We start from the raw sequence: 27,878 nt of genomic DNA, 5'->3' as shown, positions 1-27,878 counted from the left end.
GAGGAGAGAGAGAGGAGAGGAGAGGAGAGGAGAGAGAGGAGAGAGAGGAGAGAGAGGAGAGGGGAGAGAGGAGGAGAGAGGAGAGGAGGAGAGAGGAGAGGGGAGGAGGAGAGGAGAGGAGAGGAGAGGAGGTTATTGATGTCAACATCAATAGTTTAGGAGACATGCATAAACATAAAAGTTCATAATCTTGTCGGTGTTAAAAGTAATTGCAGTCCTCATAATTCTGTGTTGAAATAATTATAATATTAAACCACCCCTGTGTCTGAATATATATTTATATGACACATTACATCAGTTTTTAATACTTCTAGTCCAGAGGAGTGATGGATATAAAACTCAAGAATAGGCTTAATTCTCCTAAACAAACTTTTGTGAGACAGACACAATAAAGGAAATAGACATTGTATCTACTGGTGTCACTTCATAATATCTGGTAAAGTTCATAGATTAATTAACAGAATGAATGTGGGCCCACCACTTACATCCAGACTGAAATATCACAACAACTGTTGATTTATGTGAAAATCTATGTGAAATCTACTTCACATATTGCCAGATGATGAATCCTAGAGACTTTGATGATCCAGTCCAGCAAGGGATAAATGCCCTGTGTTACAAACATTGATATGTATGACTACTCTTGCATATTTAGTTCACCCAAAACATGGGCCAGTAGTATTTGCACATTGTCACTTAACATCTGCTGCTTGTCTTCAGGGAGAAGGATCATTATGAAATTAACATTAGCCAAAGAAGAGACACAAATTTTGCAATTATTACTGGCCCACAGACTATAGGCTGAGACCATGGAGCCAAATTGATGAGCAATACACAGTTAGCATGTGAATCAGCTCCACGCTCCATATAAGGTTAAACTTTATCCTAAACAGTCATGTTTAAAGATGCTATTGGTCACCAAAATCTGCACTGTCACATGTTCTTACCAACCTCACTCATTAACATTACATATGTCTTGTCCTTTCCCCTACTTAGCTCATCCTTGACAACGATTAGATTTGAACAATAGGCTTTCCTTGTACCCCCTTATCTATCAGACTCTGGGTACCCCTGCTACAGATGATAGCAGTGGCTCCATCTAGACACAAACAGTCATGATAGAAGCTAAACAACGTCTGACAATTGTGAAGGTTGTTATGGCCTGATCTCTCTCAAAGTGTCAGTGAGGTTTAGGAAAACAAGAGGAATCTCCTCCACATCACCTTGCAAGTAGTCTATGGGTCAGTAGTTTGTTCCTTGGAACAGACAGTGTATCAACCACCATTATCAAATTAACATTATATTATTAGTTGTCCTACTAATGCGTGGCCTAATGCATGAATAATATATTATTCAACATGAGGCAAACATGGTGTTTCACCCAGAGATCTGTTTATTTTTAACATTTCACTCCTTATGCCTGAAGCTAACCAACCCAACCAATACAAGGCCTTCACCGTCCTAGGAAAGAAAATTGGCTTTCAGCACACTAATAAATGATGCGCGTAAGAGGGGATTTAGAAGTAGGTTTACATAATGCTGACAGAAAAATAAGTGGATATATGCCGTATATCTGCATAGACTAAAATTTGTCCAATACTCTGCATTAATACCTGGACAACTAACGACATCCCCATCGGCCTCAGCTGTACTTTTAATTAGCAAATGTTAGCATGGTAACACGCTAAAATAATGAAGACGAGCTGAAACTCACCGGCGATACAGATACTCTTTGATTTGGTCAGACGGGCCTGACCTCACTGCCCCCTGTACAAACTGGAGTGACCCTGTACTGGGCGAGGTCAGATTCTCAAACTGGCTTTGTCCCCAGTGACAATCTTGTCCAGAGAAAGGCTACTGCCACCACCATGACAGTGAATTTCAATTAACACGACAATGACAAAACTGGCTGGTTTAAACTTGCAGGGAAAGATAACCAGTCTTCCCACTGGTGAACTCTGTTTCCAGTGAGATATGCAAGAACAGTGAGGACTTACAGCTAAAGACAGATTACAGAATCAGGTTTATTGCCAAGTAGGTTTTGGTACATAACAAAAAAGAAAATTATAAAGAAAGATAAAGCAAAAAGCAAGTACTACAAGTCAGGTAGCTTAATTATTTATATATATATATATATATCAATAAGATATTTACAATGAAAATGTGAAAAAATATTATTTAAAAAACATAAATAATGCAAATATGTACAATGTGCAGATCGTCCTCACCAGAGTCAGTCTTCCCTATTTCCTTCTCATTTCATCATACACAAGTCTGCAACAGCTGCTCTGTCACATATTCTGAATTACTGCTATTTTAACAAAATGCTCAAGACACGACAGAACTGTCAACAGGTTAGAGTCACGCACGTCTTCATCTGTGAGGGAAGTGAAAACATTCCCATGCTGTGCCCTCTATTTTTAGACAGTCACTCTTAATTGAAAATACTGGGTGTCATTGGAAAGTGAATGCTCAAGTGTCAGAAAAAGCTTTGTGTTCTCAACAAATTATCAGATACAAAGTCTTGACACTTTAATTGAAGTGGGATTAATATATCATTCATTGTGATCATTCAATCAAGTGTTTAATTCAAAATTCATTTTCAAACTTCAATGCTTAAAATAACAACACAATTGAAAACTTTCACAATAAGCAAGCTGCGCATACTCTGCCATGTTTATAGACACTACACACTTATTCATCAATTTAATGCAATAAACAACTCTCATTGATAACAGACTACATGATCTGTCTTCAGACATGATTGATATTGTTGCCTGTGCTTCCACTTTGCCTGTTTGTTTTTGTCAGGTGCTTATTTACAAAAATGACATTTTATACTTATCTTGTTGATTATGGAAGGAATTATGGATGTAAACGTCTAAATTAAAACAAATTTAAAAAATGAAATGCAATACACATTGTACTATGTATTTAATGTCATGGCTGCCATTAGTTTGTGTAAGCAATGATAAACCCTGCCTATGGTTCAGCACACAAGCTGTGACTGTATAGTTGACTGTTTGTATTTTTGAATAGACAATGTGTTTCAATTTCAAAAATTTTAATTTAGGCAATTTAAATCTTCCCTAGAGTAACCTTAAGCATGAAATATGGTTCTCTGTGTTCCTTGACGGTCCTTCCTCCTGATATGACATGGATTCTTGTTATTCAAGTATTATTGAATATATTGTAGTATTTTACATTTTAATATACTTTAAATATAATAAATAAAACAATAATAATTATTTGTCAAATTTCCTTGCAAAAATTAAGCCATGTGATGTCATTAGTTTTGCAGGCACTTAACAAAAGTACAAAAGGACAAATTAGGAATTCGACCTGATGCAAAAAGATTAGATTATTACATAAATTCATCTTGAGGGGACCATGAATGTCTGTGGCAAATTTTATGGCAATCGATCTCATAACTGTTGAGATATTCTATCATAAACCAAAGTGGTGGATCAATTGACAGATTAACATTGCCATCCAAAGAGCCATAGCACTAGTGTAGCTAATGAAAAAAATGTTGAGCACATGATAAGCATGTGTGATATGAGGTCACATTTACAGAATTTCAGAACTTTTGAAGTGGTAGAGAGTGGACTTGTTGCTGTTCTTCACTGTGCTAATTAACACATAATATGTGTGTTAAGCATCAAGTCTAAGCTGGTTTGTGGTTGAGTGATTTTCCAACAACCTGTCAGCTACACTTGTAAGTCTAGTTCATGGTGAGAACTAATAAATATACATGAACAGGATAGATCCGAGGCACCAAGTAGACGTTGTGACGATGGAACTTTACAGTATTCAATATGTTGGTCTCATTAAAGCTGCTGTGCCTCTAAATTTAGAGACACTAGGATTGGCATAAATAGGCCTTCAAACCTCCAGGAGTCCTTATGTGACTGCAGTGAGCTACACTTGCTAATCTGCTGTGTAATTAAACTGAAGAGCAACAAAAAGAGAGGGAGCCAGTAAGGGAAGGAGACGCAGCTCTTTCCTACGTGTATCGTGACATTTGCCCTCTATCTCTCTTTCTCTACTAGCTTTTGTTTTGGTTTCTGTTCATAACTCTGACTGACTGACCTACATTGCTACGTTGGTTGCATAAACTGCCTGTTTTCCTGTCTGCCCAGCTTCCCCCCTCTCACTCTGTATACCTCTGTCCTTCAGCAGGACATTAACAGTCTGTATATTTATACTGTGAGGGCGCAGCTAAAACATATTAGAGACGTACGCATATGTGGAGACAAGCTGTCACCTGATTTAAAATCCAAAAGTGCTCTCTCTCCACATCCACATGCAAGATTTCTCTCTCTCTCTCTGAATCATCAACTTGTTTCTCCTTCATAGTGTCAGTTTTGTTTTCTTCAACAGTCTTCTTGGCTTTGTCACTCCTGTTTGTTCTGCCTTCTTTATCTTATCCCCACATAGATGCACTCACAAACCACCTCCCTCCACCCTTCCCCTCCTCTTTCTCCTCAAACTACTCTGCTTGAATCTGTGTCCATCAGTGCTTTTCCCCAATGACCCTCTACTTCTGAGGAATGTTTTCTTGACCTCAATAGGTTTTTTTTACACTAGTGCAGACTGAATACATCATCATAGGTTTAGGCTACAACTTGTTTAATCAGCCACACCTTCCACTGGCATCTGACCTAATTATCTGAAATGGTGTCAAATAATTCCACTGAGTTAGCATAGCTTTAATTGGATTTACTTATGAAATGCAACAACTCTGGTCACATACAGTAAAGAAAACTGGCAGAGAGAAGCTCACATAAAGTTTAGGTCACTCCAGAGCAAAAAGAAACACTCCCAGCTAAAACGATAGCTAACCAAGATGCCCGAATTGGCAAGGAGTAACAAATCAAATATAAAAAGATCTGATATTTTCATAAATAGCCTCAGTGACCTGGTTAAAATTTACTAGAAATTAGTTGTCAATTTGCAAATGAGATAAAATAGTATTACAGTTTTAAAAAGATAGTTTGACATGTAAGAAATATAGTTGTTAACTTTCCTGCGTAAAATTAGATGAGAAAATTGGTACTGCTATGTGTCAGTAAGCTAAATATAAAGATAGAGCCAACAGATGGTTAGTTTAGCTTAGCTTAGCTTAGCTTAGCTTAGTTTAGATTAGTTTAGAGACTGTGTTTTTTTGTATGACTGAAACAAACATGTTACCTTTGGAAAGAGCCAGACTAGCTGTTCACTTCTATGCTAAGCTACGTAAGCTAGCTACTAGCTGTAACTTCAATCTTAGACAAAAAACAAGATGTTATTTTATAAGCTGTTTTGTATTAAAATTAATGGTCACTGAGCTAAGGAATAGTAATGAACTCTTGTCTCTCACTCCATAGTTATAATAATAAATACTACTTGCATGAAAATCACCAGCATTGGAGGCTGTAAGAACAAAATGTAATTGAAAACGTCGACTCATCTTGCTTTAATCTTATCACAGTCTGTTTTTTTTTAAAGAGCTGATTCATATTGTGAATTATTGAATACAAACTAAATGATGTAAGCAGTAATCTGAACCGGTGCTCTCTTGGAAACACATCCAACCCTGAAAAACAAAAACAAAGGAGACGTCAGACTCTTGTCCAGTCCATTGTATTCGAAATCCCATGCAGGATCAAGAACACAAACCTTTTGGTTTATTCACAAGCTGTAGCTTCAGACTGTATTTTGCAAAGGTAATGCATACTAAAGTTTTACTATCAAAAACAGACATGTACAGAAAACATCAGAGAGATGTCAAGACATATACATTCATCTTGTGCAAATTCACCCAGACACATTTAGAGGCCATGGAGTTCTACAGGAGTTTAACAACATTTTAAAGAGTCAGGCAATGTAGTAACTGAAGTCAGTGCAAATATTTGAAAACGTCAGGAGCGCTTGGTCAAGATTTTTGGAGGCCAAATAGTCAGCAAAGCAAGAGTGTTCAGTCAGAGAAGGTTTAGCCAGGGCGAAGAGACCAGTGCTATAAATCAGTTTTGTTACCTCACATAATAGAAGCCTTAAAAGGTCATTGACTTTGTTTCTAAGCTTTTTAATTTGCCTGGGAAAATAAATCAAACGCTCCTTCAAATAAATCAAATATTTGGGATCAGCATCAAACATATAACAACGAAATCTTCGAATTTACTTTGCAGTTTTAGGTACCAAGTGTCAAATGTGAGGTGTTGACAATGGTGTGTTTTAACATGGGCACAAATTTGAACAAAATGTACATATTTTGGAGCACTGATGGAACACTGATGATATATTTCTGTAGACTCGGAAGTTTCACTTCAAACACAGATTAAACAACAATAACAGGAAAATAATAAAATTAGGAAGCATCATTATTGTGTCTCTCTTTGTGGAAGTGCTTGAGGAGGGTACCAGAGGTAGTTACACTTCTTCAAAAGGTCAGTGGTTGAATTCTGAAAGGTCAAGATATTGACAGGCAAGAGAGTCTAACCCTACTGTTGTTGCATAGCTGGATGACAAGAGATTAAAAAGATACAACTTCTTCTACAACTGCATTGTCGTTATTTGTTTTAGTCACTGAACAAACTGGAGATGTTGAAATTTTAAACCATTTCTGTGTGTGGGGATTTTTGTGTCAGTGCTGTTAGCATGTTCACAGTTATCATGAGTTTTGAATGCTACAGAATACCAAAATGTCACCATCAAGCTGTAAAAGCAGGTTGGACCCATCCTGACCTTTAAGGATTCAATGGCTGACACCGAGACAAATGTCAATGTATTCATATTCCTACTGGGTCGTAGCTTATAACCTGTGCTGGTTCCTAATTAACACTTTTTCTTCCATCCTCTTTAGTCCAAGGCTATGGAATCGGATCAGTGACAAAAATATTCCTTGATATTCATGTTTAAAAATCACAAAAATGAGTATCAATTTCAGTTTCTGTATAATTACTGTTATTATAAGTCACCCAAGGTTGCAGTGGATGAAGTTAAGCATATTGTCTGCCAGTGTGTGAAAGAAAAAAAAGCATTTTTACAAACATGACACCAATTAATTGCAATCATCTTTTATAAAATGTGTTCCAAGAAATCCCATACATCCAGTCAGTCAAATTAAAGCATGCCAAAAGTTAGCTTTGAAAATTGATAGGGCTTACCACTCTCATGTCTGTATGCTAAATATGAAGCTAGAGCCAGCAGCAGGTTAGCTTAAGTTAGCCTAAAGAGTTGTAGCAGGGGAAACAGCTAGCCTGACTCTGTTTAAAGATTTAACTTCCATAATTAACATCGACAACATTGCATCTTGTTTGTTTAATCCGTGCAAAAACAAATTGTAACAATGACAAATTGTGGTTTTGCAGGGGGTTATGTGGTAGGCAAAATTAGCTAAGCTAACCAGCTGCTAGTTCCCACTCTCATGCCTGTGCATTAGGGCTAGAGCTGGGAGATGATTAGCTTATTTAGCTTTGAACAAAAACAAGAAGCAGGGGAAACTGCTGGCCTGCTTTTTTCAAAGTTCTTCCAAAGTTCAAGCATTCTTAAAGTGCATTCATTAACATGTTATATTACATTTGGTTAATCCTTACACAAACCAAAATGTAAAAGCAACAAGTTGTGCTGGGCTTTCTGTTACCCGGCTGCAGCTTTGTATTTAACTTACAGACAGGAAGTGGTATCAATCTCATCTTACTCTTGCCAAGAAACCGACTTATTTCTTAAAATATCAAACTATTCCTTACAGTCAAAATAACCTTTAGGAATAGCCTCTTTTGATATTGTGACTCTTCTGCTGGATTTATTTATTTTTTATTTTTTTGACTGACTGACTGAATCATTTTTACGCCAGAAATTAAAGTAATAATCAAACAGGGCTTTGGAGTAAAGTATCCAACACTTAACTCTGTTATGCGGTTAAATGTTTGCAGTTTCATTGTTCACAGGGAACATAAACGTGTTCTTATGGTAGCATGGGAAGAAAGTCGAATACTATAATTTACAACAGATTCAAAGTGACGACTGCTCGCTGTTAGTGGTATGTGATGCTACTAACATTTTGGATTACTTCAATGGTCAGGGTGGGATCTGCTTCAAATGACTGTGACAAACATATGTAATTATTATCTTAAGATGTTATTTAGAAAACCCCAGGTTATCACACACTATGACACTAGTTGCCACTGCAGTTTATACATCAAAGTGAAAATGGAAGAAGTCCAACTTAAGGCACTAAAACTGCTGCCACAAATACACAGTAATTAAAAGATACAAGTTTTAAGCCAAAACCACTGTTTTGGTCTCATGTTCCAACTTTATACTGAACTCTTTCAAATGTACAAATAAAGAAAACACAAGCTCATCTGTGATTTTACTCATGTTCACTAACTGTAAAAAATAGTATGTAATTTTATTTTAGGTGGATTTTCCCTTTACCGCTACCTCTTCATGTCAATCAGGAAATACATCTATCTCTGCATTTGAATCTATGTAACATGTTTTTATAGTGGAAGTGTGATTATGTTAGGCTTTTCCCTTTCCTGCCCAGTTTGAGCTAACTAATCATAAATTCTTTCAATTACAATATTAGCAAACATTGCTGGGGAAATTATTGTAACTATTATTATACATGGCAGTCTTGTCAGTACTTGTTCAATAGTACAAATGCCTTTAAACAACAGCATTTAACACTTGGGTCATTACACAATAAAATACAATCCTATATATCTAGTACTTTATACAGTATTGCTGTTTGATTCCATGTCCCATTGCAACTATTTGATGGTGGTGAATAACTCAAATAATGCATGAAATCAATATCAACAACTTGTTCTGGGAAAATATTAAAAGTCTGTGGTATTACACTTTATCAGTCCTCCATTTTTCAGCATTACATGGCTTTGGCCCTTTCAAAACAAAATAATAAATGTAGATGATTTGACATTACACTCCCTGTACTATTACACATGAAATAAGGAGCGACAAATGCACAAGTAAGTGAAGAAAATTATAAAATACAAAGAACCTGATTGACATAGAAACATGTAAAATCAAACACATGTAAATATAAAATAAAAGATTTTGAAGGCAAAGCTCAACAATCAACATTTTTCAGAGATGAGCGTTTGCCGTGTAAATACAGTCATGTCACAGACATCAGCAAGGCCTCAATATTTTTTAAACAACTTGTTTTTCTCAAAAATATGTTGGCGAGTATTCTTATTCTTATTCTATTCGTTTCTTTTGTATTCGTTCCATTTTCAGTTGTTTCCTCTCTGTGAAAATCATGTTTCAAATAAGCAAGTTTCCATTTAAGGGGTAAAATGGCCCTTAAAATGAACCTGGTACATAGATAATTTGCATGTTAAATGGTTCCACAACATATTTTTTCTGTGGATAGAAGGCACCAGCCTTTACAAATAGCATAGCACCAGTCACCCTCAAATGAATGGAGATCTTTAGCCGTCATGTTGTCCTGCTAGGAGATGCAAATAGGCGTACACTTAGGGATCAAATTAACTAGCAAAAGATTTAACTTAATTCTGACTCCTGGTAGAAATGAATACACTGAAGCCTCTCTCTTTCCCTTACCTTAAGTGGAGGTGCAAAATAAATCAGAATAAATACTTAATAAATAATGGTTTTAGAAATCCAGATCTTGTTTAGGACTTCTTGCTGCAATGCGAGCTTTGCAAATAGCTCAGCCACAGAGAGGCTGCTGACACTAGAGGTATCCAAATATGTTTAAGTCAACATAACTCGGATTATGAAAGGCCAATAAAAGTACTACAGAGATTTGGGTCACCGGTGATCTAAGAATAGGTGGTCTGGGAGGGAATCTGCCCTCAACTCCAGTTTCCAGAGTTTGCCAAGTGGCAGCCATGTTAGCTCCATGTTGTTACCCTCTCTAGATTTGGGTGTTTTTGTGAGTGATCTTTAAATGTTTGGGCTTTTTCCGAGAGTTAGCAGCTAATTATTGCTGATATTTGGGGTGAAATGTTAAGTTACACAAAAAAAAAAAGAAGCTTTCGGAAAGTGAGCAGCTCAGCATCTCTCTCTCTCTGTGAAATGTAAACAATGTCACTGCATGCATAAATAATGACAAAAATAAATAATGGAAAAAAAAATCCAACTAATTCTTTTTTGAAAAAAAAAATGGATGAATAAAATACAAGAACAAGAGCCTTAAAGCACACCAATATAAAAGGTTCAGTCCATTGTTATTCAGCTGGATGAGACAGAGACAGAAATGGAAGGAAGAAAGGAACGGAGGAAGACAGAATAAAAAAACTAATTATTGTTAAATTTATGGTAAATGTGGCAAAATAGTAAACACACAGGTTTATCTGTAAATGTCTACACAGAGATTTCAATCAGTGAATGAACTATTTTCCCAGATGAATGGTTCAATCACTGCAATCAATTAAATCTAATCAGTGTTTTAATCATTACTCACTCAACTGTGCTGAGTGCATTTACGCTAAAAGGCAAATTCATAGTTTGGTTGTGAATTTAAATGTACATTTAAAGACATACAGAATGGGGACACTGATTGGTTGAATTAATGGCCTCCGCCATTTGCAGTAGATTAATATTGTATGCTTCTGAAATTTGCTTCATCTTCGCTTTAAAGCTAGGTTCAGACATGCAGCTCATATTTTTGGAGAAATTACTTTAGTTTTTGAGAATTAACTTTTTTTTGTCTTTTTCTTTTTTTTTTGGTGTGTCAGTCTACACTCAACATGTATGCAAGAGGAAGAGCAGAGAACTACAAAAATGGAGGAGGGCCAGAAAGGCAACAGTGGAGTATGGACAGATGAAGACATTTCAGCACAACAGCTTGCTGCTGTACACGTGGAGTTGTCGGACAAAAAACACATATGTAGCTTGTGTGCATTAGGTTTGTTACAATGACATCAAATGTTACAATGGAAGGTGATGATTCTGATTAAACCCAAATGTAGACACTTCCCCTCCGGTCTGACTGTAGCTTAAGTTTGCAGGTCTGTGCGGTTGTGACGAGAACTTTATGTATTATTCAGATGTATATTATCTTTGCTTGTTGTTGAGGTGTGGATGAAATCCAGCGCTGCTTTCTGAAAGGGATGGTGTTACAACGGGGAAGGTGCAACAACATTTAATGTCAGTTCTTTGTGCATCAAAAGGAAGAACAACAGGTCAACTGTTGCATTGGGGCAGGATGTGTGCAGGGAAGGTGTTTACTGCATTTTCCAGGTGGGTGGACGCTCGCGGAGAGCGTGTCACCGGTGCCTGCTATGGGTCATGAAGAGCAGCACCTTTCGGATACCGCTGAGACGATCTTTCAGAGAGGTGAGGGCCAGGAACGGCAGCTGGGCTCGGCCCTCTAATGGAAGAACGGCGAGTAACCACCAACACCATGACGGACCGTTAGGACAGGCCTGAGAGGAGACAGAGGCAGGAAGACACTGTGTAGGAGGGTTTTGAAGAGGGTTTTGTGTGTGTGTGTGTGTGTGTGTGTGTGTGTTTGTGTGTGTCTTGTACCTGAAGTTCACAGTCTTTCTCAGGCATGGGTCCAAAGTGTCCCTCGATGCGTTCCTTCTGTTCAGACTTCAGGGAGTTGACCCACACCAAGGCCTGGTCATACACCGCATCATGCAGAGAGTGCAGCTCACGCTCGGCTACACCCTCCACCTACACACACACACACACACACACACACCCACACACACACACACACACACACCCACACACACACACACACACACACACACACACCTTTGAGTTAGAACAGCTTCTGGTAATTCTCTTTAACTGCTCCACCCTTCCTCTCTGGCAATCTCCCTGCTGTACCTCCGCCCACACCCTCTACCCCCCTCATACCTTCACATCCTCCAGGTACTCTATATCAGCTGTATTGTAACCATCCCTCTCTCTGTGCTGAATGACTTTAAATCTCCGCTTGCCGATGGTGTCCACCACTGAACGTCCGTCGGAGAAGAACTTCACGTCGCGGATCTCCAACAGGCAGCCGTAGTCTGCAAACCTGGAGACGAGAGGGCGTAATATTACACTTCCTGGATATTATACTCTGACATTCACATATTAAACACATAGCTGAGCACACACAGTCACTATCCTAGCACTGACCCCTTGAGGTCGTCTCCCAGACACATGCCAAAGCAGTTGGTTCCCGTCTCCATGCATCGGCGAATCATGAGTCTGTAGCAGGGCTCGAAGATATGGAGAGGGCACGGCACAGTGGGGAAGGCCATGGTGCACACGAATATAGGCACATTCTTGTTAAGACTGAAGAGAGGGAGAGAGAAAACAGAAGAATGTGTTTAATGTCATAGTACAAGGAAATATATCATTCCAACATGAATGAGAAGTGAATGAAAAATGTGAACTTTAACACCTACATAAAAGCTGGGTAAAAAACATCTGCACCATTCATCACAGCTGACCTTTAGTATAGTTTAGTAAATGTAAAAAAAAAAAAAAAAAAAAGAAAGAGAAAAAAAAACAAAAACTGGCTACTGAGAGAGTGAATCAGTTTTCCTGCAGTTTCTGTGCAGTTATTTATTGGAGTCACACGTCTGCGTCAGCCTCCGGGAAAGTGATACTTGATGCCTGACCTGACGTACGTTCAGAGGTCAGTGTGTCAGAAAAGTGTGTTATCTACTGTGGGTCAGTAGGTCAAACAGCAGCAGAGGAGATTCACATAGTGAGTGTTACGTCAGACACAAGCCTTACTCTATGAGAAGATTACACTTGATGACGAAAAACACAGATGAAATGGAGCAAATAGAATAAGTAAGGCCCGATAATAAGACAGCTGTCACACAAACTCACTTGGAGAGCTCAGCCATCTCCTCCTGGTGGATCTTCTGTCTTTCCATGAGCTCAGAGGAAAGATACTTAGATATCAGGTTCTCCATTAACACTGTCTTACTGTACTGCCTCTGGACCAGGTACTGGAGAGGAGAGAGACCGTTAGAAATATGTCAATAGTAGCAGAGGATCACATAGTTTTCAATAACAGCCATGTTAAGGCCTGCTCCATATTTGTCCCATAACTTCATCTTATTCTGTGGATGACTCTGGATTCTAGGGATGCACCAATCTGATATGCTATGACCCGATTCAGCATTCAGGTACCACACAGTGAGGTAAACAGATTTTTAATTTGGGAAACAGAGAGAACTGGTGTCGGTATCAAGAGAGAAAAGTTTGTATCTGTGCATCCCCCACTGGACTGAGATCTAGACTGGACTGGACTGGATCACACTGGACTTGTAACACGGTAGGTGAGTATTACAGCGCCTACCTCAGACAGCTCTTCTTTACAGAGTGGACACTTCGGGTTGTGGTCCAGACATCTCTCCAGACACTGAAGACAGAAGGTGTGACCGCACGGCGTCGTCACCGGCTCATAGAACAGCCTGTGTGAAGAAACACGCAAACACACACTGTCAAAGCAGTGACATAAGAGTGCAAGATACACCCAGCTCCACTGCCAGTAAACAAAATTGTTTTTTTTGTGCTGCTAAAAACACCTGATAACGTATGCCTGTAGACATATTGGCAAATGTATATAAGTCTATGACACTCTTTGTATTCCCTTCTCACAGGCTGTGTGTTTATGTCCTAAAAGCTACTGTACAGGTGTTAGATAAATACAGTTTGTTATTATCATTTTATTATATACAATATATCATCACAGGCTGTATAACTGTCGGATGTGATTTAGCACATGTTACACAACGGCTAATTGATTTATTGCATGGTGTATGATAAAGCAAATAAAGTTTTATGTCTGAATAAAGCTGTGAAGCAAATCGCACCTCATACAAAGAGAGCACTCCAGATCTGTCGGGTCCAACACGTCACAGACCGCAGAGCTCAATGAATCGATCGCAGCTGCTGGTTCTGCATAGAGAGATTATCAGATGTTAAATACAACACATGGAGAGAGTGGACAGGCATGTTTGTGGGCAAACTCTAAAAGCTCACCACATCTGGATCTCTTGTGATCGTCGCTCCTCTCCCGTCCTCCCTCCTCCGCCTCCTCCTCTGTGCTCCTTCGTTTCCGTTTGAGGAGGAAACAGTGGTCGGGCCTCCTGACCTCAGACTTTCCCTGACCTTTGACCTCACTCCCCTCTGGCCTCTCAGGTGCGGGAGGGGTGGAGGTAGGACTGGACTCCGATGACAGCAAGCTGGGACTAAGAGTCTGAGAGAGAGGGATGGAGGGAAATGATGATGAAAGCTCAATATCTTGGTTCATCTCCACTGAGCTGATACCAGAGGTGAGGGCGTCTCTTACCTGGAAGGGAGCACCGATGCAGTTTTTGATGTGTGCTCTGGAAGACAGTATGTTGGAGTAGTCTGAGATGTGTTCAGGGACCTGATCTGTGACTGGAGCGAGGAGGTGACTGAGGAGCTGAGAGGAGACAACAAACAATGATGTGATTATTCTGTGTTTTTACAGTGGTGCACACATTTATCACGATACAACAACAGCTCCCAGCACAGAGTCTTGTGTTTGTTTAGATAAAACAGAGAGGAATGACTTGTGAGACTGCAGTAAAAGTAGTAAATAACAACAGAGGTCTTGTAGGAGAGGAAATATATTGAAGCTACACATAAAACAGAAGAACCAGGATTACACTAATGTTGTATTTACCTTGTGAGCCTCGGTCTTAGCCAGTCTACAGTCAGGCTCTATGGACAGACAGACCAGGTACTCTCTCAGAGCTTCCTCCGTCCTGCCCAGCGACACCAGGGCCTGGGCCTTACGAACATGACCCTGTGGGCAGCGGGAAGATAAATTACTAACAGGAGGGGGGAGTTTGACATTGTCCTTACATAAACTGCTCATCGCATATCTGTCTGCTGTTGCATATCACAGGTCGTTCTGCCATACCTTGGACCAGTGAGGCTTGAGTCTGCAGGCCATCTCAGCGTCTCTCAGAGCCTTCTCATAGTGTTTCAGACTGGAGTGGATCTGAGAGCGATTACTGAACAGTATGTGGTCCATGGGTGCTGAGGAGGAGAAGAGGAAGGGTTAGTAAGACAGTTACTCGATAGTCAAATATCTTTCCATAAATCCATTCATTATTAGTTTCTTAGTAATCGCTCTAAAACATCAGAAAATGTGAAAAAAAAAAAAATCACATTTTCCCAGAGCCCAAGCTGATGTGTTTAAAAGACTTGTTTTGAAAACCTTTAGTGAACATATATCATCCCTTTTATAGAGCAAAGTAGGAAGAGATGAAAATCAAGTGATTTTCCACTGCAAGATATAACAGGCGACAGTGAATTGTCTAATAAAGGAGGCTAGTCCACGGATAGAAACATCACTCAATACCCGGTTTAATGTAGTTAGAGAAAACCAGTCCAAACAACCTTATAAAATGAAACGATGGGCTGTATATGATTCGGATTTCATGCCCAACAAGATGGATACTAGATTTCTGTACCGGAGGTCCACTGATTTGAAAGATTTAGAAAAACATCACAAACTAACAAACCAAGACTTTAAATAGAGAAAACCAGAGGAAACACAAGAACATTTGGCATTTTTGTTGAAAAATGGCTGAAACTATGAGTCATGAAGAGAAAAAAATTCATTGGCAAAAATACTAAATATTCTCTGGTTCCAGCTTCTCAAACTGGGGATTTGCTGCTTCTCTCTGTTTTTTATTACTTTTCAAAACTGAATGTCTTTGGGGGTTGGAATGAAATTTTATGAGCAAACACTTAATCAATGCATCAGGAAAAAGTTGTTTTCATTATCAATTCATTATAATTTGATTAATCATTAGTCAATAAAATATCCGAAAATAGCAAAAAAATGTCCAGTGAATTCCCCTAAGCCTGAGGTGACATCTTCAAATTGCTCATTTTGTCCAATCAACAGTATAAAACTCAAATATACTGAATTTACAATGAGGTAAGACTGAGAAAAGTAGCAGCTCCTCACTTCTGAGGAACTGAACCAGCAGATTATTGCTCAATAAATCACAATCAGAATTGTAATAAAATAGTCCTCTGTCAATCAGTTAATCACAGAATATAATGAGAACTAAGCTCACAGACAACAAATAAAGAGAGAGAGGCTTGAATGTGTGAATGTGTTACCAACAGTAAATGAAAACCTACATTTCTATTTTTCACAGAATATATAAATGCAAAGACCTTCAATGCCCCATGTCCATTTATATCTCTTTTCCAAAATTTTCAAGGTCTTGATTTTTTTTCTCTCAAACAAACTGTGGGAGCTGTGTGATCACTTATTTGAGAAACTGTTTTCATCTTAAAACCTTTACATTCTCAGTAAGATTCATGACCCCTGTACTAAAGAAAGTGTTACACAACCTACTGCAGAATTTAAAAAAAAAAATCCATGGCCACCACTTGTTTATTCCTCTGTGATGTCATAGAAAGCTCCTTTTACTGGTGATATAAGGTTTCAAGTTACATGACAAAAGGAATGTTTCAAACTGATCCATTTCCACAAAATATGTTATGAAAAAAATAGAGACGCCGCCTTACAAAACCATGCAGCACTATCAAGGTCACCCACATTCAAGGTTTCATAACTATAAAACTTATGCAAATGTCACAGTTAGCCCTCTGGGGATCATAAGGAAATATTTCACTGGCTTTTTCACACACATACCATACACACACACAGGTAGCAAAGCATTCAATGAAATGAAAACTAAAAAGGTAAATATTGGAGACGCCCAAAACAAAGGGATTATTTTCCATGACAATGTAAAAGACAATAGGTAACATGCAGGTTGTATTAATGCAGCAGCATCTGCCAGAATATTTATCAAAGTAGGACAGAAGAACCATTGTTTAGCACAGCACTAACTGCACAGTACTTATTTTCCACAAAGCAGCTTTGTTACACATGCACGTGCACGCACACAAACACACACACACACACACACACACACACACACACACACACTGATCTGTGCTAATTATAACTCTGAGGACAATGTACTGACTTGCATTAGTTCCCTCGAGACTAACCCCAACCTTAACTATAGGTGTACAAGCCTAAACGCAACCTTCAGATTGATCTTAACCTAGATCCAACTCTCTCGTTAACTTGAACCAAGTCTCAACACTGAAATAAGAGGTTAGGAAGTGCTAAACATGCAGAATCACTTTAGTACAAGCTCAGACCTGGAAACAACCCAGGATGATCATTATCTATCACTGTGGGAGCTGCCACAGCACAACAGCAGTCAATTGTTGGCCTCTGAGCAGCTCCACTGCGGCAGCTGGGGGGAAAATGCTCAACTGGAGGGCCGCCCTCAGTACAGAGATGCTGGTGTGGTTGATAACTCCCTGCACAACTCAAACTGTTGCTGCAAATGCGTGTTACCCGATCACCCAGGGAAACTATGGTGCATCGTCTCACACGATTTTAACTGCTAGTGAAACATGCAACCGTTAACTTACACAACCAGCCTGTAAAGTGACTGAGTGGCACCAGCGCAGTCGAATGAGGTCAGGTCAAATATCCCAGTCATAAAAGAGTTTGGCTGTGTGCTGGATGAGACTCTGCATTTCACCAGTCCATACTAACAGTAAGATGGAATAGTTAAACCAGTCAAATAAATCCAGTAGGTCTACATCAATCATAGAAAGCAGCATAGACATGTTTTTGGTCTTGGATCTCTTAGGGAGTAAACTTTATTCTAGACTATGGATCAAAACCAATAACTGGCTGAAAATATAGTTTAGATTTATGTATAGTGATACTGATAATCCCTGTCTGGAGGTCACAGTTCACCTGTGTCATCGCCGCACCACTTCTGCCTATATAAAACCTCTGGCGCTCCTGTGGGCATTAGTATACCTAGCGGTGACCTGCAATAATACCCTTGACCCACATTTGCCTGAATCATGGTTTGACGTTACACAATAAGGGAGCTGAGCGGGGCGGGTTACGTGCTTACGCAATGTTTGGTCCACTAGCCCAGCCCACATAACCCTGTTATCCAACACATGGCGACATGGCTCTGTGATGCCAGCAGGGACGTTGCAGTGCCACTGTCACAGGATATGAACCACACTCATGAAACTATGTCACAATTTATCACCGCCTGTTATTATTTCATAACAAGTCACCTGACGTGATATTAAGTCGCAAAAACCTCATTATACTGAGGAGTGACAACAGAAAACATAAAATTAAAGAAGTAAAAACGGGTTCAGTAGCCCTGCCACACACTTTTTACAGCAGCCGCAACAGTAAAATGTGTTGTTTAAGTCCCCGGTAATGGTAAAAGTTTATCATGAAATAACAGCAAGTAGTTGAGGGTCCTACCTATCAATATGGCTTGGTTGTATTTGTCCAATGCAGCTTCCATCTTCTTCTCGATGTACAGTCCGTTGCCCTCCCGCCTCAGCCGGCCGGCCTGGTGCAGCGTCGGGAACCACTTGGCCAGCAGGCTGCCGAGGACCACATTGACCCTGTAGCTCTGGACGTCGGCTACCCTGGAGCTGCACTCCTTACACATGACCGGCCGCTCCTTCTCCTTCCTCTCCCTCTCCAGACACTTCTTACAGAAGCAGTGTCCGCACGGCAGAGTAACGGGCTCAAACAGAAAGCTTAGACATATCCGACAGGAGAAGTCTGCATACCCGCAACCTGTAGCATCAACAGCGGGGCACGCAGCTGCCACCGCCGCCCCTGCCTCCTCTCCTCTTCTCGGGGCGCTGCTCTGACTGTCACCCCCGTCCTGCCTCCTAATACTACTGGACAGGTACTCTATGAGGTAGGCCAGGTGAGCAGGTCTCAGTCGCTCTATCTCCGAGGCTTGCCGGTACACATCGAAAGCTTCGGTGAATTTGCCCCCGAATGCGAGAGCGTCAGCCCGCTTCACCATCAGCTCCTGTCGGCTCCCTGGATCTCCGAGACCCGCTAGCTGGCACTCGTAGATATCCGCCGCCAGGTCGAAGTTTTTCGACTGGAAAGCCTCCGCTGCAAGCTGCAGCATGCTCTCTCTCTCTGTACCCATGACCAGCAGGTTGTGTGAAGCCTATCCACTCATCTGTGTGGTGCATATCTGGTCAATACCCCCGCTGCCATTCATATCTGTGTCCGCTGCCAAGAAGTACTGACAACACTGCATGTCCATGCTCTAGTCCAGGAAGCACTGATATTATTCTCAATGGAGCGGCGGAGAAAAAAAAATGTTATGTAAAAGTTGTGTCATGTGATCCCGGCCAGCTGTTCTCATTGGGCGACTTCAGAAAACAGTTACAAAACAATCTGCCATGTAACAGTTTCAGTGTCGGGGGCAGGGGCTAGGAGCCTGTCTGACCTGCATTCAGGACTCCAGTAAATTGCCAGGTCAGTGTGGGAGCCCAGGTGGCGGTGGGGGGGCAGAGGTCACCACCGGTGGAGCTGGAGGGGTCCCACTGAATAAAGACTGACTGGTATTTACAAGTATTTAAGTTGTAGCCTATTAAAGACTATTTTAGCACAACTTTGCCCTCTCTTCTTACTCTAGACCGTGACCCCCGTCATCTACAAAGTGCAGTACAACATCATTCATGAACCAAATCATATGTAACTTTTGGACATTGACCTAATCTGTGGTCTTATCTGTAAGCTGTTTCATCCCTGTTATTAAATACAGACGGAACGGATCCGTGAACCCCTGAACACCAGAGATAGGTGCTGCTCACACAGTTATAGGTAGGAAAAGCTGACAAACGTTCAGTCCCCTGATCAAACTGTATGAAATGAGACTGAAGTGAATTTTGAATTTTCTTTGTGAGGTCTTTAAGTCTTTACAGACAATTATTTTAGCATTAAATGTCTATTTATTAAAAGAAACATTTTTGGTGTAGTCAAAGATCAAACAGTCGTCGGTTCGGTTGTAGATCTGGGGCAGCTGCTCAAACATAATATGGTACAATAATTAATATCTGGGTGTGAACAAGCATTCACTTCCTGTTTTAATTAATTTACTTACACAACAAAATGGCAATTACAGGACTTGTTGTGTAACTTTTCCTTTGATCAACTTGAATTTTAATGCACTTACTTTTGGCACGCAGGCAGCAGTCTGAGCTTTAACGTGTGCTTTGAGGACAGTTTACATGCAGCACCCTTGAAGTGATTGGGGTTTGAATGATTTAGCTCATGAGCACTTTGGTAAGTCCTTGGATGCAAAACGACGCACTCTCAAAGACTGCTGGCACAGAGTTGGAGCATGCACTGCTGTCACCACTGGGAGGTAAACCTACATCTTATCACTCACTCACTCTGCTGTGTTACTTCCCCACCTCCACCCACTAGACAGCTCAGAAGGGAAAGCTGTTCATCTCTTACACAAACTTTACATCTGAAGAAAAAAACATTCAATCATTAGTCCCAGAACCCAGGAGGATGCCCCCCCCCTCCTTCACCAAGCCTTAGATCACTATTTGGGTGTCAGACCAGGGGGCATAAAGCAATAAAGCCTGGCCAGATGTCTGCTTATCAAAGTGTAACACTGCCCCAGAGAGCACTACTGGTTTGATAACTGTGACAGTAAACAGTCTCTCACCAGAACTTTGATGGTAGTCTGTCATTGTTGCATAAAAGTGTTTTCATAATGACAAAAAAATTATGAAAAAAAAATCTTACCTAACACATCAGGAATACTGTTGAAGTGAGACTCGATTATAGTGTAACAAGCACATAATGATAGTACCTCTAATGAATGATGAAAAATAATGCTCAATTCCTAGTAATGATTCACCATTAGTGACGGGGAAGTTAAGTGAGTTTATCGTACTGTATGCATCTGTCTCCACTGACTCCCTTTAAAGCCAGATTTAGAGGTAGGCTCTCGTTATAAGGTCAGTGTTTAATGACGTGTAAATGAATTGTCCAGGAGATTGCCCTGACACTTGAGTATTATTTGCCTTACCTGAAGCCTATCAGTAGTATTTCCTACTGTCTCAAAATAGGCACTGTTTGCTAAACGGGGGTTTGCTGTGTGTGAGAGGGGATTATAGGCTAGTCAGTCGATCAGTGTCCATGTCAGTAGTAGCGGTGCTGGTAATATAGGTCGGCCGGTCTCGCCTGTGAACTCAATCCCACACACAGACACAAACGCTGACTGACATATACACTGCTGCAGATGGAGACAGACTGACACACATGTAACAACAGACAGATTGACATATATGCAAATGAGAGCAGGGGCGAAGTATATGTAACCATATAAACACACAGTAATCACAGACTTTGCCAGTCTCACACACACACACACACACACACACACACACACACACACACACTCATCGGGTAGACATCCCCTTGTCCCTTCACACCTTGAAATGTTGTTGTGTGTGTTTCTAAATAGGCCAACGATGCAGTCTAGCCAGCTCCTCTAGTGCAGACTGTCTGGACATTAAATACTGGGCTGGGACCAGCAGTTATCCTCTAAGTCACCTCACAGACTATTATAAAACATGCTCTTTCTGGGCTAGAAAGACAGACAGATATTCATGTAACGCATTCCAGTGCTGCTTGTGTTTTTTTTTCCGAAACGCCAGAGGTTTCTCCATTCACAGTGAAAATCTCACATTTCAGGGCGTTCATTTAGGAAAGACTGCAGGAACATACAGAGATGTCAGGCATGAAACAATCGAGGTTACGTGTGATAAAGGTCTTAAGTCAGATGTTAACTTGTGAAAGTCTGAGTTTGAGATAGGCTACTGTATGAGCCTAAGAATGACCATGAAAATGACATTTTTACCATTTCATGGCAGGAATATGTTTTCTTATGTGGAAAATTAGATTCATGCTGGCGTCTGACCTCATGTGATCTCTCAATAAGACGGTAGTTTATAAAGGAATGAAGGCTGGTGTGAGAAAGTATTTTTCTTGAGACTATGAAAACATCCTTATATAATATCGTTACATAATCGCTCTTTACATATGATATATGAACATGACATCGTAGTATTATACATTTGCCATGTAACGTTATGTAATTGAGTTGTTATTTCTCTATGAATTTATGCTGTAGAATATGGAGGAATGTGATTTTTTTTCTATTCTGAGCATCTAACTTTTGTAATTTTTTTGTGCTGGTTTCATATTATTACTATTATTATATATATTATATATATTATATTATTGGATGTTCAAGGAACCTATGGTATGTGTTAGTGTGTTCTTTCCAGCATGGGAGTCTTCCATTTGTCTGATACATGTGAGGCTGAGACTTTTAAAAAGGAAAAATATGGTGATTTATACATTTTTTGGGAGTAGTCAAAGATTAGTCAATCATAAAACTGATCAGGAGCAGCTCTTCAAAACTATATGTTAGTGCTCAATGAGCCCATGAGTGTGAGATTTTAGAGAGATTCCCTTTCTGTTTCATTTATTTACATTATAAATATCAAAACAAAGCTTTTGACACAACTTCATAACATGATTTGACAGCTATTTGTCACTTGTATTGAGGCCACTACTTTAGTTGTTTATATGTCAGTGTATTTTCCATGTGTGCCATGACAGTGTTGTACAGGTGATAAGTAAAACCTTTATAAAATGACACAGGAATCGTTACCTCTCTGTCACAGAGTTAAAATTTGAACAAATATACAGTTCTTTGCAAATAAAATAACAGACTGACAGAAAGATTTTATTAGAGAAATGTGGTTCAAGAGGTAAAAATCCTCAATGTTATTATGGAAAACATACAAAATAACAGAAAAATCATTCTTTTACTTTTTATACAACAGTGCTATAATCCTTTTTGTTCTGTCACTGGTTCGAAGAACAGGTATAAAAACATGAGTAGAAAAAAAATCAGTCTGGTTACAGTGATACAGTCTGGTTTTGTAGATTTGTTTTTAAATACAGGCTGACACACAGGAAACTGCTGACTGTCCCGCCTTCACTGCTCTCATCATTTGACACTGACGACAGTCGGCTGTGTTGGATGCCAACATCCTCAAAGCATAACATCATGACAGACAAATCAATATTATTATTATTATTTATAATATATTTGAAATCATTAAAATTAACGATTTCCTGTGTGGAGTTAATTTACAAGATTCCAATAAATCTCTTAAAACTAAAAGCCAAGTAGAAAAGAAAGTTTAATTTACGAACGTCCCTAATAGTGCATCAATCTTGGATTTTGAGAATGCTCCTCTTCTCCAGATCATTCATCTCTTTGAGAATCAAAGCCACGTTGTAACGAAGCTCCTGGAACTTAGACACTGGCACCTGAACAGGAAAACAATGACAACAATTCATTGGCAATGTAACAGAGACAGCTGCACAGCCAAGGTGGAGCTAAAATAATGATATAGAATAATATTACCATGATGACATACAAATCACTATGGCAGTAGGATGATATCCATTCTTGAGATGTTAGTTTGTAGTTCATGAAAGTCAGAAAGGCCTTCAATTTCACGGTGAATGATTCATGGCAGTCGACCTCTGACCTCTCTACAGGGTGAGGGTGGGCTTCTACCAAAGCAACAATAGCTACCATGATTCATAGTCCTTTCATCCTTGAGTTAAAGATACAATCTGAGTATGATTCGTTGTGTGTTTGTGGCTGTTATTAATAAAGACACATCTGCTAATTATAAAGAGAGGCCTTAAAGAATGTGCAGCCATCTCTTCTGTTCGTTTGATTTGCTGAAGATATCTGTCAGTCAAACGCCGGAAGAGATCCTGAGGGGTGCTTATCAGGTAAAGATAAGGTCCATCAATAGAATCTGCACATCGGATGCTGTTGCTGCTAATCTTCTAATTCTTCTGTAATCTGATTACATAACCGCTGCACTAGGTGCAACGACAGCAGTAGCAGAAGTCCTCCCTCCCGTTTCTGTCCACATTAGTAGCCTACTTTGAAAGCACCAATGGCGGAAGTCTCTAATCCAGCTTCTATTTTGCAATTATGAGGCAGGTATACTGTAGCAGGAGTATGGCGCCACCTATTGAGTCAATATCTTACTCATTTTCTTTGAAGATTTGATTCATTTTGCTTTTAAGTTTCTCACTTTTTCTTTATATCTAATTATTCATCACTAATTGTGATTATTTCTTATGAGTGTATCGTTATAAGACAAATTATATGTGTTATATATGTAATATTATAATAGTTGTTTCTGGGTCATGCTCTTGTCACATAAAAACTGCAATCCTGTGTTTAACTTAGTCTACTTACTTACTTACTTTCAATACCTTTTGCTTATTTGTGAACTGAGCATTTGGTCTTTTCGACTGTAATTTGAATTAACAGGTTTGTATGAACAGACAGACGACATGAGGTCAGGGTTTCAGGCTGAAAAAACTTAAAGTGGATATTTTTTTCCAGTAAAAGGTTAATTTTCTCTAAATCTTTACCTAGAGATAGCACAGTTCTATATATGCTATGAGTTCTATTATGCTAGCTTTTATTTTGCATTGTAATGAATACAATATGTGTAACAAGTAGAGACATGATGATACTGCATAAAGAAAGACACAATATTGTCAAAATGTGTCAGAAGCACTTGGTCAACAGCAGCTTCTAGGTCAGGCTGTGGTTAATAAAGTTTACTTAATTATTCCACTGTGATCCTGTTATGTAACAACTGAAACAGACCTACATTAGCTCACTGGCTAACAACCAACTTCTCTCTACCCGCAGGCTGAAGATAAACGTGGAATACAAATATACACTACAGTGCAAAACTAACACCATTCATGTGGATAAAATGACGAACTACAGTATAGGAGATCTATGAGTTTCTGAAAGCTGGACTTATTACAGTTGTAATAGAAACTGAAGTCTATCTAAGACTCATTTAAACCCAAGTAAACAGTCCAGTTTGGAAAACCTGAATGTGCAGTAGCTGATATAAGTCATGAGAGTTTAAAAAGAATGAAAGTGCTTGTCAAATGTATATACACATACACAGGTCTACACATTTTTGTGTGTGTAAATGAATCCTGTTTCATGTTAATCTAAGAGGGGAGTTCATTGCAAAAGATGATGGTTTGTGACCCCTCACCAATTAAGTGTAATTAAGAAATCTGCCACTTTTTGAGGACTTCATTTAATGATCTCATGTACATATTTTACAACTTTTAAGTATCCCTCAACACTTGTGTCTGGGTGAGGAGAGGGGAAGGAAACCACCCTCTTCATATGTGATGCTCTCTAATGTCAATTCCATAATTTTTAAATAAAGAATTTAAGCACTTTTATCTATATGCCTTCAGTGCTTTGTCATAAACAAACTACTGGTTTGTATTTCTGAACTGGGAACATAAATGAACAATAGATATGTAAAGAAACAGATCAATTGTTTCTGTACCTCAAAACGGTGAAAACTCCCATCTGACAGTTTAATCTGCATCAGCACAGAAGGCTGCAGCGCCCTGGCTAAAGAACTGGACAGACAGAGGAGACACAAAAAGACATGGACTTCATTACACTGAGTTTGAAGTTACATTTCTTATAAAAAAGACATTAAGAAAACTGTGCTTGCACTTAACCTTCTTTTAAAAAGTACAATAATAAAATTGGACAACACTTAAAACAGTTAAACAGTCAGATTTTTTTGGAAACATTTTGCTGATGTCTTTGATGCTAAATGCTTATTTCTGAGGTGTTACTTCTTACACTAACTTCCCACTTGTTCTTGTTTATATTAGAAACAAACTGGAGACATAGACACCTGACACAATAGATATATTTTTCCAGGAAACAATTATCAAACAAAAAACAGACCAACTCAATGAACTGTTGAAAAACTAAAACTATGCTATATTAATCAGTAATAATTATTCAGAAATTCTAACAGTGTTCTCTTGAATGTTTTGCAGACATGGGTATGAGTGTAGTTACAGCCATCAGTATATTTCTCAAAACACTCTTCTCTGCCTCAGTATATTACCTTGTAGAAATGGCAACATCCACTCTCCATTTAAAGTCTTCTATTGTGGGCAGGTGGGGATCATTCTGGGAGGTCGCTGCCTCTAAAGCTGCACGGCTAAAAATATAAAGAGAGGTGGGAATCATAATGTCTCCATGAATGGCATCTGAATGCCACAGCAGCAGCACTGTTCAAATATCCATGGACAAATCTCACATGACAATGTCCTGTGATTGACGTCATTCATGTTAGTGCCGTCCTGTGGTGATGTTAACCAACCACAACAGTGAACCAACAAGAATAGGTTACAATGAAAATTAAACTGTATTTATTCATAAAGGGAGCTCTGTTCCTTCATGAGGGGACACAAAAATACGGAGACAAAATGTGTAAACATCTAGATTTAGAGGCTGTAAATTCAACATACCGATTTCCAAAAACCACACTGGAGAAATCTGTGATAAAGTCTTCAGGTATCCTACACGACAGAACCACAAACAACAAATTCAGCATTTGAGTTTGACATTTTGTTAAGCAGGAAGGAAAACAAATCAAAACATTGAACTTATAATAAACAGAGGATGAGCCTTGCCTTAATTCTCGGAGATCTTCTTTGAAGGCCTAAACAGGGACACAGCAAAACCTTAAGCACTTTCTATACAAAAATAAAGGATTTCATTGTAAAATGTGAAATTTAATGTGTATGAAGGGGACACAATTAGCATTTTGTTCCCTAGATACCCACACAGGTGTGGGTCCAAATGGGTAGGTAAAGAGGAAACGTATGTGTATGTGAACCATGTGCATGAAAGGCTTTTAATAAATGTTTTTTACAGAAAATGTTTCTGCAATGTCCTAAATAAAAAAATCAGTTAAACTTCACAAGGAAAAAGCAGTTTTTTGTAGGTGTAGCTGTTTTCCCACCATCTGCAATGTATTTACAATTTTGAAACCATGAAGAGCTCATTCATTTCCTCTGTACAATACTACAATACATTGTGGCAAAGGAAGCCTTTTTCACTGCAGACAGCAGGAAACGCACAGGTATAACTATTAATAAGATTAACAATGTTGAAACTGTTCTAGCACCCTTAAAGACAAGTGTTTTTTAGCATGCATAATTTTTCAGTATACTAAATTTGATCGGTTTTCCCAAGTGAATACACTACATATTCAAAACCTGCTTAGTTGTATATGGTATTGTATTGGGACACCAGTGATGTCTAGTATTAGCAAGAAAAGCACAAGTGAAACAACAATTCAGTTGCTAAAACATGATTTTGTATCAGTATGTTCCAGCATGTGATTTTCAGTGTATTAACACCAGTATACCTCCTGTTTGAGTGATGATGTGGGGATGCGGATGGCCTCAGACAGCACTCTGTACATTCCAGCTATGATGTAACTGAGCCTCTCCTGTGGGATGGTACTGCTCTCTGCTATCGCCTTCATCACTTCTCTGCAGTCCTTCCCCTCCAGGGCACTGACCACAGCTGGAGAGAGAATTATTCACAGGCACATTCAACTCCCTTGTCTGTTGTCCGTTTCATTAAGCAACAAATAAATGTCCAGCTTTATTTTTTGCATTGTCAGTTGCTTACACCATAAATACACAGACAGATAGCTGTACAAATTCGTAATGAGTGATAATAAAAAAAACATTTCGGTAGCTTAAAGGGATATTAGCATCGGTATCATCTCGCGGAGAATTACCTTTCAGGATTTTTCTGAATATCTCTTGGTCCACATCCTTGAGGTTTTTCGACATTGACTCTATTTCTGGTGGTATCCTGCCTCCTAAAAAGCTGGAGTCCTTTGCATGACTCGAAGCCATGACTAACCACGCACTTATATACAATATACACAGATAACAGATAAAAAAAAAGATCAATTTAAGTACAGGCGTTTTCTTTTATGCTAACTTTCTGTTTATGTGACAGCTTCCGCCTTCAGGTCACATGACGCTCGTCTCGCTCCCGGGAGTCTCG

General features: G+C 39.3%; 2 protein-coding genes across 2 annotated transcripts; both read right to left on the bottom strand.

The window, feature by feature from the left end:
- Positions 1-10,098: 10,098 nt before the first annotated feature.
- Positions 10,099-19,013, bottom strand: lonrf3 (LON peptidase N-terminal domain and ring finger 3). The gene is made up of 12 exons (XM_022751746.1): positions 18,320-19,013; positions 14,891-15,009; positions 14,651-14,773; positions 14,291-14,407; positions 13,981-14,197; positions 13,812-13,896; positions 13,295-13,409; positions 12,820-12,941; positions 12,115-12,273; positions 11,848-12,010; positions 11,509-11,658; positions 10,099-11,405 (listed from the first exon to the last, which is right to left on the bottom strand). Exons 1-12 carry the CDS (start codon positions 19,011-19,013, stop codon positions 11,247-11,249), a joined length of 2,223 nt encoding a protein of 740 aa, XP_022607467.1. The 3' UTR covers positions 10,099-11,246.
- Positions 19,014-22,434: 3,421 nt separating this feature from the next.
- On the bottom strand, positions 22,435-27,831 carry LOC111226669 (COMM domain-containing protein 5-like). The gene is made up of 7 exons (XM_022751940.1): positions 27,604-27,831; positions 27,223-27,383; positions 26,483-26,511; positions 26,318-26,368; positions 25,912-26,007; positions 25,330-25,405; positions 22,435-23,239 (listed from the first exon to the last, which is right to left on the bottom strand). The coding sequence occupies exons 1-7, from the start codon at positions 27,722-27,724 to the stop codon at positions 23,138-23,140; spliced, it is 636 nt and encodes a 211-aa protein (XP_022607661.1). The 5' UTR covers positions 27,725-27,831; the 3' UTR covers positions 22,435-23,137.
- Positions 27,832-27,878: the final 47 nt, after the last annotated feature.

Source organism: Seriola dumerili, unplaced genomic scaffold (assembly GCF_002260705.1).
Source record: "Seriola dumerili isolate Sdu_G_001 unplaced genomic scaffold, Sdu_1.0 BDQW01000161.1, whole genome shotgun sequence".
NCBI classification, from domain to species: domain Eukaryota; kingdom Metazoa; phylum Chordata; class Actinopteri; order Carangiformes; family Carangidae; genus Seriola; species Seriola dumerili.
This window is presented reverse-complemented; position numbering and strand designations above follow the sequence as displayed.

What these genes read in the sequence shown, in the direction of transcription:
- lonrf3 (XM_022751746.1), bottom strand. Translation starts at nt 19,013, where the DNA reads ATGGGTACAGAGAGAGAGAGCATGCTGCAGCTTGCAGCGGAGGCTTTC. An exon ending in TCACAAGAGATCCAGATGTG is followed by an intron (nt 13,897 to 13,980) that starts GTGAGCTTTTAG and finishes CTCTCTATGCAG; the next exon opens with AACCAGCAGCTGCGATCGAT. An exon ending in CTGGGAGACGACCTCAAGGG is followed by an intron (nt 12,011 to 12,114) that starts GTCAGTGCTAGG and finishes TCTCGTCTCCAG; the next exon opens with GTTTGCAGACTACGGCTGCC.
- LOC111226669 (XM_022751940.1), bottom strand. Translation starts at nt 27,724, where the DNA reads ATGGCTTCGAGTCATGCAAAGGACTCCAGCTTTTTAGGAGGCAGGATA. An exon ending in ATTCAGAAAAATCCTGAAAG is followed by an intron (nt 27,384 to 27,603) that starts GTAATTCTCCGC and finishes TTCTCTCTCCAG; the next exon opens with CTGTGGTCAGTGCCCTGGAG. An exon ending in GATGTTGCCATTTCTACAAG is followed by an intron (nt 25,406 to 25,911) that starts GTAATATACTGA and finishes CTGTCTGTCCAG; the next exon opens with TTCTTTAGCCAGGGCGCTGC.